The 17489-nt window shown below is 41.5% G+C and overlaps 1 protein-coding gene across 1 annotated transcript; it reads left to right on the top strand.

Moving 5' to 3' along the window:
- The first annotated feature begins 311 nt into the window (after positions 1-311).
- LOC131967753 (scavenger receptor cysteine-rich type 1 protein M130-like) lies at positions 312-15540 on the top strand. The gene is made up of 7 exons (XM_059328694.1): positions 312-452; positions 585-878; positions 11979-12293; positions 12387-12683; positions 13056-13493; positions 15212-15312; positions 15424-15540. Exons 1-7 carry the CDS (start codon positions 377-379, stop codon positions 15538-15540), a joined length of 1638 nt encoding a protein of 545 aa, XP_059184677.1. The 5' UTR covers positions 312-376.
- Positions 15541-17489: the final 1949 nt, after the last annotated feature.

The following is a 17489-nucleotide window of genomic DNA, read 5'->3' as shown; positions in this document are numbered from 1 at the left end:
ATGTTGAGACCAAACCTACGCCCTTGCTGACAGCTGACAGATATGAATGTTAATTCACTCTTGTCTTAGAACTTCCACGTTACTGTGGAACCTCTCAAAAACAGTCACTTTCTGGAGGTTTCTTTTTTCTCTTTATTCACTAGCAGATTTCTGTTTGACAACTAGTTCCCTTACTTCTTTAACTGTTGCTGTTCAAACATTTTAAACTGTGGTGGTAATAATAATAATAATTATAATCATTAATAGTAATAATGATAATTATTATTACTAGTAATAATAATAATAATAATAATAATAATAATACTTATTATTATTATAACTTGTATTACCTTGACAAAACAACCTGAGAGAGTTAATTCTGTCCACAGCTCCAATCATGCTGCTTTATTCTGATGTTTATCTTCTGATTTTGTTGTCAGGACTCCAGGCTGAAGGAAAACTCAACTCAACAGGTAGAGAAGAGAAATATAAAATAGAGAACATAGAAATAATGAATCATTAAAGCAGAATAAGCAGCCAGCTGTAGCAGTTTAATTCTAATTAAATTCACTTCTTTGAGTGATGACTCTCTTGTTTGTGTTCAGAGTCTGTCAGGTTGGTGGGAGGAGACAGTTGCTGTGCAGGAACACTGGAGGTGAAACATGGAGGAGAATGGAGACCAGTGGATGAAGACTATAACTCTATCTGGACCCTGAAGACAGCAGGAGCTGCCTGCAGAGAGTTAGACTGTGGTTCTGCTGTTTCTCTAGAATGGAGAGAGGAGTCCTCAGTCAGATCTGTGTGGAAGATCAGCTCTGACTGTGTCCAGTCTGGATCTGCTCTGAGGGAGTGTGCATCTTCACGTTCCTCTCCGTTTATCCTGGGTCTCGTCTGTTCAAGTAAGCCTGTCAGTGACATCATCTATGACATCATGAATGAGAGCTCTCACACCGTCTCTGCAAGATGGCGCCAGTCTGTTCGGCGATTCGTCTTCCACGGGCGCTCTGTCTATTGTTTGTTGTAGCCCTGTTTCTAAGTGTCTATCTGGATGTTTCTGCCATTCTGTGCTACGATCGCCAAGCCCTGCTTAACATCCGCGACCTAAAATTTCCTGTGGCTCGGGCAACCAGAACCGATCAAGGAGACTGGACCAGTTCTCCCCCTCCTGAGCTGTCAGGTATCCCAGCTTACCTGCGCCGCCAGTCTGTGGTCCCTTCTCGCAAAAAGCGTTCCAGGAGACGAGGAAGGAGGGGAGGTCTGCTGGTGAAGATCAAGATCCAGCTGCCCTCACACCGAGCTGCCGCCCGGCGTCTGGCGCGATGCCTCCGTCCTGTTGCCTGTGTCTCGCCTGCTACTCCTGCTGAAGCCGTCCTCGACCGCGGTGCTGCTCCACTACCTCGGCCATCGTTGTCTCCAGCCCCTCCAGCCGTCCCGACAGCGCCGACCGGACCGCGACGTACTCAAATCTCCACTCCTGGCTCGGCCGGCCGGCGATCCCCCGGTAGGTGCAGTCGTGGTGTTGACCACTCTAGCCTTCGCCTGTTGAGGCGCACCGCACAAGCGGCTAGCGACGAGCTAACCCTCCGGTTGGCGTTGATTAACGTGCGGTCACTAGCGAGCAAAACGTTCATGCTGAACGACTTCTTTATCTCTCGGGAGTTAGACTTTCTATTTCTGTGTGAGACCTGGCTCTCTACCGGTGATAACACGCCGTTCTCTGAACTTCTCCCACCGGACTGTAACTTCCTGAATTCTCCCCGTGCGACTGGGAGAGGCGGAGGCATTGCTTCTGTTTACAAGTCGTTTTTTCACTGTCGGCAGATTCCACACTCTGGTTTTGCTAGCTTTGAACTACAGCTCTTTGAATTAATTATGTCTTCTCCCATATTGTGTGCAGTGGTGTATCGCCCTCCTAAATTCAACAAAGACTTCATCAATGACTTTGCTGATTTTTTGTCTGGGCTATTGGTGAAGTATGACCACTTAATAATTTGTGGTGACTTTAATGTCCATGTTTGCTGCGAGTCTCAACCTCTGACCCGGGACTTTCTGAACCTTCTAGATTCATTTAGTCTTAAGCAAGCTGTCACCGGTCCAACACATGAAAAGGGTCACACACTTGATCTTGTGCTGTCTTATGGTGTTTCTGCCTCGGTGACTGAAATCTGTGCCATGTCTTTCTCTGACCATTCCCCAATTCTGTTCACTGTATCAGTCCCACACCCAGGTAGTAACCCTAGTGTCACCAAACGGACCTCACGCACAATTAACTCATCCACTGCTGGGCATTTTTCAGCCGCTTTCAATGATTCACCCCTGTATTGGCCACAACTGGACATTATCTCTGAGTGTAGTGCTGATCAGCTTCATTCTGCATTCTCATCAGCTTGCACTGACATTCTGGACTCTGTTGCCCCTCTCAAACCCAAACAAGCTAAAGCCCAGTTAACACCATGGCTCAATGATGCAACGCGTGTCCTCAGACGCTCCTGTAGGCAGGCTGAGCGCAAGTGGCAGAAGGACCGCCTCCACGTGTCCCTCCAAATCCTCCGAAGTCGCCTAGTGGACTACCAACGAGCCGTTAAAACTGCCAAATCACAGTACATTTCCACCCTGGTCTCCAGAAACAGTCACAAACCTCAGTTTCTCTTCAAGACTCTAAATTCTCTCATAAATCCCCGTAATGAATCCCCTGTTGTGCCCTCACCTGCCCTCTGTGAAAACTTTCAAAAATTCTTCATTGACAAGGTCGCAGCACTCAGGCCCTCTGATACCTCTGCCAGCCCCCTCCCCCCGCCTCCCCCCCTTCCCCAGCCGGCTGTCTTCGAGCAGTTTGAGCCCATTACCCTATCCTCCCTCTCCGATGCAGTCAGACACCTGCAGCCTTCTAACTGCCCCTCTGACTGTCTACCCCCCCGTCTACTTAAGGATGCTACAGTCTTCAACACAGTTGCCCCCTTCCTTCTACTGTTGTTTAATTCCATCCTCTCCACTGGTTGTGTCCCGGCTGCCTTCAAGTTCGCCGTGGTGCAGCCACTACTAAAAAAACCCAACCTCGACCCCTCCATTCTCTCAAACTTCAGACCAATTTCCAAACTACCCTTCCTGTCTAAACTCCTCGAGCGAGAAGTCTACATCCAACTGAAAGCCTTTCTCACCAATAACAAAATCTATGAAAAATTCCAGTCTGGCTTCAGAACAGCCCACAGCACAGAAACTGCACTGCTGAGAGTGCTAAACGACCTGCTCTTAGTCGTTGACTCAGGGAGTCCTGTGATCCTAGTGCTCCTCGATCTCACAGCAGCCTTTGACACGGTGGATCACAGGATCCTGCTGTCTCGGCTCGAGCACCAAGTTGGCATCAAAGGCACAGCCCTGAAGTTCTTCCAGTCCTACCTGGCTGACAGGAGCTTCTCTGTCCTGCTTGGGGATTTCTTCTCCTCTGTTGCCCCCCTCACCTGTGGGGTCCCTCAGGGCTCTATACTAGGTCCCATCCTCTTCCTGTTATATATTTTACCCCTAGGGGACATCCTGGTCAAACACAACATCTCCTTCCACTGCTTTGCCGACGACGTCCAGCTATATCTGCCTCTTAAGGTTGATGGGCAGGCTGCACTCCAGCCACTGCTTGATTGTCTGGCTGACATCAGATCATGGATGGGTGAAAACTTCCTCAACCTGAATGAGAGCAAGACGGAGGTCATTATTTTTGGAAAAACCTCTCCGGCCTTCTCCACTGATGCCCTAGGCCCTCTAGCCTCCAACATCCGGCCTTCTGTCAAAAATCTTGGTGTGATTTTTGACAGTGCTTTTAAGTTTGAACAGCAGGTTAGTGCAGTGGTGAGGAGAAGCTTTTTCCACCTGAGAACTCTAGCCAAGACAAAAGCCTACCTGCCTCAGAGTGACTTGGAGAAAACTATCCATGCCTTCATCACATCACAACTGGACTACTGTAACGCCCTCTACACCGGCATGGATCAATTGCAGCTTCGCCGCCTGCAGTTGGTCCAAAACTCAGCCGCCAGACTCCTCACCTGCACTAAAAAACATGATCACATCACCCCGGTCCTCGCATCACTCCACTGGCTCCCCATCCGTCACCGCATCAACTATAAACTACTTCTAACTGTCTACAAATCCCTCCATGGTCTGGCCCCTACATACCTGTCTGACCTTCTGCACCACCACACCCCCTCCAGAGCTCTACGGTCAGCTGACCAGCTGCTGTTGGAGGTGCCCAGGTCCAGACTAAAGACAAGGGGCGACAGGGCCTTCTCAGTAGCAGCCCCCAGACTCTGGAACTGCCTCCCCCTCCACATCCGTGCAGCGCAGTCCCTAAATGTCTTTAAGTCTCACTTAAAAACCCACCTCTTTTCTCTTGCCTACAATTAAAGTTGTTTGGTTGCTGTTTTGTTTTGTTTTGTTTTGTTTAGTTTTAGTCTCTTTTTACCTTTGTCAATTCTGTATTTTATTGCACTTTTTGCACTTTTATGTGAAGCACTTTGGTGCGGCTCAGCCGTCTGTAAATGCGCTATATAAATAAATTTGACTTGACTTGACTGACTTGAGAGTAAGCCAAGAGTTTCCATCAGAGTATTGTAAACCCGGCTGCTAGCAGAGCTTTAGTGGACTCACATCCTCGTATCAGGGAGGATGAAAACTCATTTAGTGCAGATATTTGAAAGAAAAGAAATTGTCTAACATTACAATACAGTGAAACCGACTGCACGATTTGTGCAACACACACACACACACACACACACACACACACACATCCAGGACGTGAACCATGCCATCCTCTGACTTGAAGTTTTTGAAGTTTTGAAGTTTTTTTTATTTTGCACAAATAAGACAAAGGACAAGGATAAAGAGATAACAACAAAAGGAAGGTGCAAGGTAGCGGCAAGAAACCCAAAAGGGCTTCTACAGGCCTCTGACCATGACCATGCAAGTAGTCAAGTGGACTTCCAGCTGTCTTCTTGATTCTACTAGAGAGAGAAACACCCACATTAACAAAAAAGTGATTAAAACTACAGGATATATCATATGGGTTGTTTATTATTCTCCCGTCACTCAAAAATCGTGATGGGAGTGCAGAAGATGCTTTTGTTTTGTTTAATAATAGATTGATGTTTTTCCAAGTGGATCTAACATTAGCAGATTCCTTACATTTCTGAGTGAAGTCATTATTTTTTGATATACGAAGTAAGTGGGTGAATTTGTTTTTATATTTCTTGTAATTTGTAGAATTCAATAGGCATGGGTTTGATAAGAATTTTTTATATAATTTGTTTTTTTTTACAGAATATTTTTTTAAGCCAGTGGTAAACCAAGGTTTGCCATAATTAGAGTCCCTCTTTTTATCATATTTGACCAGGGGAAAACATTCATGAAAGACTGAATTAAATGAGTCCATAAAGACTTGATAGGCTATTTCTACATCACATTCTTTAAGAACATTTTCCCAAGATATATCACCAATCAAAGATTTAAAACGATCTGTATTTTTCTTGTTTAACAGTCAGTATTTGTAATCATTAGATGTCTGTTTGTTTGCATTAGCAAATGTAAACTGAAATATTGGTAAATGCTCTGAAATATCTGCATATAGAACACCGCTTTGAGTTTTATGACCTAAAGAGTTTGTAAAAATGTTATCGATTAGAGTAGCAGAAGTACTTGTTACTCTGGTGGGCTTATAGATCAAAGGATACAGATAACTGGAATACATGGTATTCAAAAAATGTCCTGTTTGTGTGTTTCTCACTCATGAACAAATTGATATTATAGTCTCCAAGCAGATAACATCATTTTCCCTCCTTGTTTATCAGATCTAGTGTAATTGAAAGAGCCTCAGAAAAGTGATCAATATCAGTATCAGGAGGACGATATATACAGCCAATTATCACATGTTTTCCACCAAAGTAGGAACAAGAGGGGATTTCCACAAAAACAGATTCTGCAATAACATATTGAGATTGTAACATAAGATCTTCTCTATGGATAAAGTGGATATCTTTATGCAGAAAGAGGGATACTCCACCTCCTACTCTTAACTCTCTGCAGTAATGAACAGCATTATAATTGGATAAGTCATAGCTAGATTCCACATCTTTAGCCAACCAAGTTTCTGAAAGGCCAATAACAGAAAATTCATGTTCCAAATTGGACAAGTAATGAATTAAAAAGTCATAGTTCTTAGGAAGGCTGCGTATATTGAGATGAAAGGAAGAAAATACATTTATACCTAATGGGAGAGCAGGACAGAAGCAGTTAAACTGACTCTCATCATAATATTTACAATTTGCTGACCCATCTGTTGCTAAATTTAAAAAGTTTGAGTCTGGGTCATAACAGCCATTACACTGCAAATCATTTTCATTATTGATTTTAAATGGATTAAAGACTAAGTGATCGGGGTAATTGTGTTTTTTTTATCCCAGACAAGAGGCTAATGCATTCATTATTATTGAGACTATGGAAGGGAAACAGTAATACATTCATCACATGTCCAGTGTATCCAATTATTAGCATTTAACTCATTAGTGGGCGTACATTATTGATGGAATAGACGTTGGCAAAGTCCACAAGTGAAGTCCAAGAGTTTCACACATCTCTGATGTTTTTGACAGATGTTTTTTAACGTCATGAGATGTGATCAAATACTAATATGAATGAGATACAATGGGGGGATGATCCGGTTCATGAGTTATACAGATCTGTTATTTTTCATGGACAATCAGCTTGTCATGCCGCAAGTAGGCAATGTCCCCACGAGCACGAGCCTTCATGGCTGGCAAGAGTTCCTTGTGTTTTTGCCTTACAGCTTCAGTGTAATCCTCATTAATGTATATGTTAGATCCCTTGAGATTTTTTGCCCTCTCCAAGATGGCAAGTTTGTCCTTGAATTTGAGAAGTCTGACAATGATCGGTCTTGGTCTTTCTCTGTTGGTAACAGGTTTCCCTGTCCGGTGCACGTTCCATTTCAGTGCAGCGCTGGTCCAGTTGTAGCTTCTCAGAGATCAGTTTCCGTCCCTTCTCTTCCGACTCGGACCAGTTTTCATTTGCAGTTTCTTGGATACCATCAATGACAATATTATTTCTGCGTGATTGCCCTTCTAGATAATCTCTTTTCTCTGTTAGTGATAGGAAAAGGTCATTCCTTTTAGATATGTCCAATTGTATTTTAGAACTAATCATGCTGTTTGATTTTTCCTTTGCTGTCAGGTCTTCCACGTCTTTCTGAGTGAAATGGATGCTCTCTCTCAGCTCACTGAGTTCTTTGGAGAGTCCATCCACTCTTTTGTTTGATGCATCTGCCAAGATTTGCATGCAGTTCTTAAAATTGCGTTCTTGCTGCTCTAACAGTTGAGTGAAAAAAGTTTTGTGTTGATCAAGCACATCACGTACCTGGGCAGGAGACACCATGTCTTCCTCTTTTCCTGGGCGTGACATGATTTACTGGACTCTGGTCCAGAGCACAGCCTCCTCCTAATGCTCCTCTGTTTTTCTGTATGTTTGTCTCACAGTAAATCCTCTCACTTTCTCTCACATTTAAAACTTGACTTTGAATGATTGTGAGTTGAAGCAGCAGAGTGTCCGGTTTTGTGTCAGCAGCTCCGATGTTTGCAGCGTCTCTGTGTCGCTCCCCAGCTCCACTGCTGTGGGCTGGCTGTGCTGTGCTGTCTGCTCGTCTCACCTCACGACAGATGCAGCTGTAACAGAATTCAACCCAAGTCAGTGAGGTAACGTTGAGCTCGCTAGTATTAATGTGAACATTAACAGTTAGTTCACACTCGACTGATGAGAACGATAACGGTTCAAGTTAAAGCTAGCTAACAGTCAGCAGCAGACATTTGGATTCATGGCTACAGCTCAACGTTTTCCTCTACCTTACTAACTTTACTCCTCTTTATCTCCTTTAAACATAACAAGGCTGCAGTCAGATCTCTCCATCTCATTCTGTCATTGGCAACATGCTGCAGCTTTTCTCAGTACAGGTGCATCGTCTCCAGCAGCTCGTCCAACTCAGACGCAGCAGCTAGCAGGCTGTTTCTAACTCTTGGTGGCTCCGACCCCGCCCCTTATTTCAAGCAGTCATGCACACACACTGAATCTGCATCATGTTCCATATGCATAGAAATGAGACCACATGCTAGTTTTTACACACGAAAAAATGATTTTAATTTTATGTAGCTGCATTCAACATCAAAATTAAAAAGAACACGTAAACTATTGAATGAAAATGTTTGTTTGTTTGTTTTTATTTAGATCCCCATTAGCTTTTGCAAAGCAGCAGCTATTCTTCCTGGGCTCTATCATCATATTTCAATGTGACAAATACAATGTAGAAATACACAGAATGATAACAGACATGACATACATTATATGAATACATAACATGAAACACAAAGAACACACAGACAATACGTAATTACATTTCACATAAAACATGATTGACATCACAAAACTAATACAAAACAACAGAAAAAGACAGCTGCATCAATTAAAGTTGATATTTAGATAATGACTTCTAAGTTGTTTTTTTTAAACCTATCTACATTTAATAAGAGGTTATTATGACATTCTTAATAAAAACCATCAGTAATGACAAAAATCTAGTTTTTATATCTAACCAACCTAATGATTTGTTCATTTTAATAACATCAGTTATTAAAGTAAATAGCTCCTCTTGCTGCTTTATTCTGGACCAACTGCAACTTCCTTATATTACTCAATGAAGTAATAAACCAGACTATAGAGCAGTCGTCTAAATAAGACAAAACCAAAGTCTGTATCACTTGCTTAACAAGTTGATACGTTAAATATTCAGCACATCTTTTGATTATTGACAACCTTTTTTATATGTTTATCCCATGATAGTTTATTGTAAATGATGACTCCTAGAAGTTTTACTACTTCTAGTTGTTTTATCACCGTTTTATTTATTGTGAGATTAAGCTTTGGTTTTGAACTTAAAGAATGATTTGTACCGATTATTATACAATTTGTTTTAGACACATTCAAGATCAGTTTATTGTTATTGATCCAGTCCACCACCTGAGTCATCTCACTGGCTAAATTCACATTGAAATCATCAACTGTTGCTGCTGCTAAATATTAAATTATTTTGGGCAAAGTGAGACTGAATCTGTTCATGTACAATTTTCTCCATTATTTTACGTAGAATCGGCACTAGGCTAATGGATCGACTGTTGGTCTCAGACAACGGTAGTCTATTATTTTTTGGTATAGTCACTTCTTTGGATATTTTCCATGATTGTGGACACTTGTTTTCCTTGAAGCATTGATAAATAATGTGTGTGACCATAGGTGCAATTAGTCCAGTAATAGGTTTGAGGAGTTTACCATCAAAGTCATCAACTCCTGGAGATTTATCCTCACATGTCATCAGCATCAGTTCAATTTTAGTAACTCTAACTTGATTGAATTCAAAACTATACGTTTTGCCTTCCATAATCTCGGCTATTAACTGAAGAGATAAGTCTATATTATTGGACTGTAAGCTGACACTACTTTCCAATTTATCTATTTTTGTCATTAAGTAGCTGTTTAAATGATTTGCTATGTCTACTGGCTTTGTGAGAAAACCTCCCTCAGTTCCCTCTTAATAAATTGTTCAAAGTTTTCCATAAGTGTTTGCTATCCTGTTTGATTTCATTGATTCTATCTTCATAATACAATTTATTTTTCTTCTTGTTAGTTTTGGTTATAAAGTTTCTTAGTTTACAGTAAACTTGCCAGTCAGATTTAAGACCTGATGAAATTGCTGACAATTTAGCTTGATCCCTTTCCTTCATCCTTTTAGTTCTTCGTCCAACCATGAGGTGTTAACATTTCTAACTGTAAACTTTCTGACTGGTGCATGATGGTTCACCACTGCCATAAGTATTCTATTGAAAGCTAAAAGTTCTTCCTCTGGATCTTGCATTGAGAACGCCTCGGACCATTCAGCATTCTTGATATCTTCCTTATTGAAATGATTGAAAGATCTTTTCTTTAATATCTTAACACCAGGCTTGGGAACTTTTGTTTTCCTTACGATAGCTACAAGGTTATGGTCACTACAACCTATAGGGACAGATATGGAGGCAGAACAAACCTCAGGTACATTTACATATCTGTGATCAATACAAGTAGCAGCTCTGGTGCCGTCACCCTTCAAACTTATTCTGGTGGGATTCTTTACAACCTGCTAGAAACTACGAGCAGCACATGTATCCACAAGTTTCATTTTCATTGGACAACAAGAGGAATTCCAGTCTACATTCATATCACCCAAAAAGTACATTTCATGATTAGTACTACTCACATGATCTAGCATACCACAAATCCTGTCTCAATAGCAGCTATTAGCATTAGGGGGCCTGTAACAGCATCCTAGTAATATTGGTTTAAGATGTGTCAGGTGAATTTGTAACCAGAGTACTTCAGTATCAGATGTCATCAGGTCATCCCGAACTAGAGCAGGTATATGACTTTGAATACAACAAGCAACCCCTCCACCATATGAATTCCTGTCTTTTCAAAAAATATTATATCCATTTATCATCAATGATGAATCCTCAAATGTAACGTCTAAATGAGCTTCTGACTGATGTGTAAAGTATTTACCAACAGTACATCAGCAACTTCAGTCAATTTATTCCTGATACTGCATATGTTCAGGTGGGCAATTCTAAGCCCTTTCTTAGGCAGCTTATCAAACATTACCAATTAAACCTTCCAATTTAGAAAACCCATTATCATAGCAAAATTACCAACTAAAATTACATGCTGCAGCCGTAGCATAAACACACACTGACATGCACACATATAACAAGCACACCTACACAAACACATAAACACACACTAACATGCACACATATAACAAGCACACATACACAAACACATAAACACACACTAACATGCACACATATAACAAGCACACATACACAAACACATAAACACACACTAACATGCACACATATAACAAGCACATATACACAAACACATAAACACACACCCACATCTATTTGTCCTTCAACATTATGCAGCAGACTAGTGGCTGTGTTGAAAAATTAAATTATAATTAAGTTTGCCCCTTTACCTCCCATTTTATAGCAAAGCCTACCGAACAAATTCTCTCCTTGCAAAACAAACGTATATTCATTCAGTAACTCTTCTCAGTATTCTTCATATTCCTTGTTTTATTGTGGTTTATAATATTTTCTAACGTGTCGTGGTTCTTTTGTTCCTAATAACTAAAACAATAATCCAAACATAATTCCAAAGGCCAACATCATTGTGCCCTAGATTAAAACAAAGGGGGAAAAACAGCATTTCATTAAACCACCAATTCAATCACCAATTATTCACGAGATTGTGAAAAGTAGAAAAGGAGAGATAGTCCAGAGTATCTTCAGACCATCAGTCTCTGTGTTCTGGACACAGTGTTGATCAGCTCAGCCAGTCAGGACCCGTCAGTATCTACACACCTGCATGGTGTTCATCACCATGGCAACTCCTTAAAAGGAGGAAGTCCAACCCCATCACTTTTTTATGAGGTCACCTTTTTGGCAGAGATACAGAATGAAAGAGGGAGACAGAGGAGAAGACAGGCAGGAAAGGGCTCCGAGCAGGATTCCACCTGGACCGCCTGCTGACTTCTGTTATTCTGGAAACAGATTTTTATCCTGTGCTGTAGATCTCTCCTGAGCAGGAGGAAGAGAACAGATGATCATGTTGTGTTGTTGCTTGCAAACAACTTGAAGCTGTTTTAAAGTGGATAACAGAAATGGAGTGTAAAGAATGTAAATGTAGTGGGAACATTGCAGCAGTCTCTGTTGTTATAAAGATGTGTTCTGTAGTCAGTGATGAACTAATGTTGGAAATGTGCTGCAGTCCAGTTTGATTTACTGGATTATAGTTAGAGAGAATCTTTTCATTCTGTGTCTGGTGTCTTTTACCTCTCTGTTTCTCTTCTCTCTCCTCTCCAGACTCTGTCAGGCTGGTGAATGGGACCAGTCTGTGCTCAGGCAGACTGGAGCATAAGTCTGACCAGTCTAACCAGAGCTGGTCCTCAGTGTGTGAAGCTGACTTTGACCAGCAGGATGCAGAGGTGGTCTGCAGGGAGCTTGGCTGTGGGGCTCCTTCAGTCCTCCAGGGGGCGCTCTATGGAGAAGGGGAGGCTCCAATGTGGACCAAAGAGTTCCAGTGTGGAGGAAATGAGTCTGCTCTCCTGGACTGTAGAAGCTCAGGCTCAGATAGAAACACCTGCTCACCTGGCAGAGCTGTTGGACTCACCTGCTCAGGTAGAAGAGGAGCTGCAGCTTTCATTTGGTTAATTTCTGTTCTCATCAAACTCACTTTATTCTTTTACTGATGACTCTCTTGTTTGTGTTCAGAGCCTGTCAGGTTGGTGGGAGGAGACAGTCGCTGTGCAGGAACACTGGAGCTGAAACATGAAGGAGACTGGAGACCAGTGGATGACCGTTTCTCTGTCTGGAACCTGAAGACAGCAGCAGCTGCCTGCAGAGCCTTAGGCTGTGGTTCTGCTGTTTCTCTAGAACGGAGAGAGGAGTCCTCAAACAGATCTGTGTGGGTGATCAGCTCTGACTGTGACCAGTCTGGATCTGCTCTGAGGGACTGTGCATCTTCATCTTCATATTCCTCTTGGTCTATCCTGGATTTCGTGTGTTCAGGTAAGCCTGTCAGTGACATCATCTATGACATCATGAATGACAGAAATGTTTCCAGTGAGTTCCTTCCTCTGTCACAGTGACAGTCAGTGGTTTATAATGGGCTGGACTGTAAACATCCTAAAGTGTAGAGAAGTGTTCTTGTTTCTGGAGACATAGACTGCTGAGCTTCACCTGACAGGACACACCTGGAGGAACCTGTCTGGTTCAGCCAATCACCTCTCTGTATTTACAGACCTGTTTCAGCCAATCACCTCTCTGTATTTACAGACCAGTTCCAGCCAATCACCTCTCTGTATTTACAGACCTGTTTCAGCCAATCACCTCTCTCTATTTACAGACCTGTTTCAGCCAATCACCTCTCTGTATTTACAGACCTGCTGCTTCAGCCCAACATCTCCTGGTCCTCCTCCATGGACGGGGTCTCTGAGGCCCAGCAGCAGCAGCATCAGGAGGAGTTTCGGGTTTTCAGAGGCTCCACCTTCACTATCAGCTGCTCCATCCAGCCTCAGTACCCAGGAGGCTCCTTCCAGCTCTCCTTCACCTCCTCCACCTCAGCAATCAACTACACCCAGCCAGCTGTCAATCACTCTGCTGACTTCCTGTTTCCTAACCTCACCCAGCCAGCTGTCAATCACTCTGCTGACTTCCTGTTTCCTAACCTCACCCAGCCAGCTGTCAATCACTCTGCCCACTTCCTGTTTCCTGCTGCAGAGCCCGCCCACCAAGGAAGCTACAGCTGTGTTTATCACGTCCATGTTTTCTCTCATAACTTCTCCTCTGAGAGCCGTCAGCTCTCTGTCTCTGTTGTAGGTAAGCTGAATGTTTACAGGTTTGTTAAAGAAGATTCATCAAACAGACTGAAAATGATCAGCTGCCAACAGAGTTCATGCATGTTGTTGTTTCTGCATGTGACACTGGCCCTCATTTATCAAACGATCGTAGAAACGAGAGCAGATCTGAGTGTAGATTTTGTCTTACGACAGGGTTCACGTGGGATTTATCAAACGTTCGTATCTCGCCAATCACAGAGTGAAAATAGTCGGCTGTTGATAAATGTGGCGGCTTGAAACAAGCGTCAAATAAATACCACGCACTATTATACATATATATGTAAATATATATAATATATACCTGACCCAGATGGCTCGTCCCGAGAGTTTACAGCACCGATGGATCCAATACGACCAAAAATAAGATTTTTTTCCCTTTTCTTTTTTAAAATCAGCTTTATTATCAAAGTGTACCGTCACAAATAACAACCGGAGGAAATAGACATTTTACAGAAATACGCAGCGACAGAGATTTATGAAATAAAAGTACTAATAGTTATGAACTCAAACAAGTTCAGTGAATATTTTACATTTGGAGCACAGACTTAAAAGTTTTCACAGCTTTTTGGTTGAAGGAGGTAAACAATGTTTTAAAGTCAGTTTTACTCCAAAAGAAGAGGAATTTCTCAGAGTCAGAAAGTGAAACGCTGACGTCCAACAGCTGCAACAACAAACTGGTTTAGTTCGGCAGCAAAAAAAGTGAAAAGGAAGGAAATCAGTGGTGCTGTCAGCAGAGTAGCAGTGGAGCATTAAACTCCTGGTGAGGTTGGAATATTTCATTTATACATGGTGATATACGAAGCCTAATAGCCTATATAATATCCAAATATTGTTGTTATTATTATGATGGAGAGATATTATTCACTTCTTTACATTTAGTAATAATTCTGTCCCAGTCAGAGGAGCTGAGGCTGATTGGAAATGTTTCTATTGGGTCAGAACGGCTGGTGGAGCAGACGCTGACGCTCCAGTATCCGAGCCAGATAACAGTAAACAGCAGAAGACAACAACATTTAATAGCCTCTGCTAGTATTCTGGTTAAAGAATTTCACGGTCGCAGGGTGTATTCATTTTTAATAATGTTTTATTAAAAAATTATATAGCTAAAACATGCTTTGGTTTGTCACCATAAAAAAAACATGGCAGAGTTTTATCAGCTCCAGGCATCGATACAATAGTCTCAGATCAGTTCTCAGACTCAGACATGTGGACTTCACGCTGACTCAAATTTGTTTACATGAGCTGAGAGCAGACTGAGATCTGATCAAACCCTCCGCTCACGTCCAAATTGCTAAATGCCGAGCCTTGTGTAGAAATGATCGTACGGCCACTTTACGCTCACTTTCTGGCGTACGCCCGTTTGATAAATGAGGGCAACTGTGACTCCTGTCATTGTGTTACACAGCTCATATAGTAACCAAACGTATACAAAGTGTATAATGACAACAGCAAACACTGAACTGTAGGACAGAGCATGTTTGGTTACCAGGATAACTCTGGTTCTCTGAGAACTGAGTGAGATCTGTCCCAGCAGCCCTGAGCTCCTAACTCGCCATTTTCAAGAGGCGTTCCTCCAGCGGACAGAAGCCAGAAGATCCGTCACTCAGAGCTCAGAGAAACAGAGTTATTCTGGTAACCAAACGCTCTCTTTCCAACCTCCCTCACTGTCTCACTGTGTGTGTCTGTGTGTTTGATCAGATCCACCAGATCCACCAGATCCGAGACCTTTTATCATCAGAGCGGTCGTCCTGCCGCTGATTCTGCTGGTGGCGAACATTGCCTCTTACTTCTATTTTAAGGTACTGACACTCGTCTGTTGTTTAGACCGCCGACTGAAATGAAGCACTCTGTCTGTTTTATTGAACTGAAGAGAGCAGGAAGTGACATCTGTGTGCGTCATGTCTCTCCAGACCCACAGGGTCTACAGGGTCTACAGGGTGCAGAAGCCCTGCAGACGGGAGGACGTGGAGCTGGATTATTATAACCTGGGTGTTCCTGCAGCTGAAGGAGGGCCGACTGAAGAATAAGGAGCTCAGGGAGCAGAGTAGCACCTCCAAGCAGCTCGTCCCACACCCACATGGATTTATATTCACAAGTTCCCTTCAATAATCAGGATTTGTTACATAACATTATGTTGAAAAGACCACAACATGTCCCTGAGCCTATCGGTTCCTCCAGAAGACCTAAAAACACCTCACTAAAGTAAGAGGTGAGAGCAGGTCTACAGAGTCCAAGCAGCCGGCACGATTCAAAGCAAACACACAGCGACCCAGGCCGACCAGGAACAACCAGCAGGATCATGTTAAATATCTAAACACTGTTAGAGCCGGGGCTCTTAAAGCCTCCTGCACTCTGTATTCACTTGTTTTGAGTCTTTTGTAAAAACCAAGTCTAGAACAAAAGAACCGGGGCAGTTTACCATTTCTTAAAAGGACACAAGAAAGGATCACAAGTGCCAAAAAGTTCCTAAATTCACAGTTTTCTTCTGGCTGTGGGACCAGACAAGAGGTTGGGCTTTGTGGCAGTTGGTCTATTTTGTATGGTGACTCAGTAGCCAACCCATACTGGACACCTCGTGATATTTCATTTAAAAACTAGACACCTTCCCTTTCTACTTAGTAGAATAGTTAGAGCTCGGCAGCAGGAGCACATTTAGCTCAACAAGAACCATAATAATACAAAAAAAGAGACAAAAACCACAGAGGTCATTTTATCAGAATTGACTTCAGGTTTTCCTTCAGGATGATCTTCTTTTCATCAGAAAGGATTTTACTGATTTCATCAGTTGAGTTTTTCTACTCAAGTCATTTAATTATTTCTTGAGAATGAGTTATTTTTGTATTTCAGGATTTTTTTAATTATATATCTAAGTTTCACTTAGTTTTTGTTATCAAAAGGATTTTGCTAAAACCTATAACAACTTTTTCAATGTTCTATTTTAGGAATTTAGTAGATTTTCTAATTGAGGAATTTTATTATATCATAAGAATTTGACTTTTTTTGTAGTTTGGGAATTTACAAATTCATTTGAGAAAGATTTTTTTATTCATAAGAATTTCATTTAGTTTTGTACTAAATAAGGATTAATTTAGGAATTTGCTTTTTTAATTAAAATTGACTATGAGTTATTTTTCTACTTTTGGAATTTACTTAATATTTCAATAAGATTTGTTTTTTTAATTTTACAAGACTAACAATTTGTGTTGTACTTATGATGGTTTTTATATGTAAATGTTTCTGCATATTTTCATAATTAAGATTTTGCTTTTTTCATAAGAACTTTGTCTACTATTTTTACTTTATTAACTGCATTTAATTAATTGTGTTTTGAAATTTTGCATTTAACATTATACTTTAGGACTTTGTATCATTTTTAATATAATGGGGTTTTTTTTTCAGGATGAAGGGTTTTACTTTTTTCATTTTAACTTTCATTATTTTTTGTGCTTCAACAATTTAATTACTTATGTGAAGAAGACTTGGAATTTAATAATTAAAATTTGAGTTAATTTGGCTTCAAAAATGTACACATTCTTTTTCAAATTTTATACTTCGGATTTGGCTCATTTTGTATTTTTGCATAATTTTTTATGTATATTCTTTAAAACTTATTTCAGAAGAAAGTTTCCTATTTTTGACTTAATAATAGTAATAATAATACATTTTATTTGTAAGCGCCTTTTAAAACACTCAAAGACACTGTACAATAATTAGAACAAGACAAAACAGGGAATGAAAACAAGACACAAGAAATAAAAGAGAAGAAGGGAAGTGCGGTGCTGTTCCACATGTCCGCTGGGAGAGAGCTCCAGAGTCGGGCAGAGCGGCTGAAGGCTCTGCTCCCCATAGTGGTGAGGCAGACGGAGGCTACAGAGAGGAGGAGCAGGAGGAGCATCAGAGGGAGCAGGAGGAGGTGCAATCTGGAGGAGATGGGACAGATCAGGAGGGGCCAGGTTATGGATGGCCTTGAAGGTGT

This window comes from Centropristis striata, unplaced genomic scaffold (assembly GCF_030273125.1).
Source record: "Centropristis striata isolate RG_2023a ecotype Rhode Island unplaced genomic scaffold, C.striata_1.0 Scaffold_26, whole genome shotgun sequence".
Taxonomy (NCBI): Eukaryota; Metazoa; Chordata; class Actinopteri; order Perciformes; family Serranidae; genus Centropristis; species Centropristis striata.
This window is presented reverse-complemented; position numbering and strand designations above follow the sequence as displayed.

Coding starts and splice junctions, on each gene's coding strand:
- LOC131967753 (XM_059328694.1), top strand. CDS start 377: ATGCTGCTTTATTCTGATGTTTATCTTCTGATTTTGTTGTCAGGACTC. Junction 12,294..12,386: donor TGTTGGACTCACCTGCTCAG/GTAGAAGAGGAG, acceptor GTTTGTGTTCAG/AGCCTGTCAGGTTGGTGGGA. Junction 15,313..15,423: donor CCTCTTACTTCTATTTTAAG/GTACTGACACTC, acceptor ATGTCTCTCCAG/ACCCACAGGGTCTACAGGGT.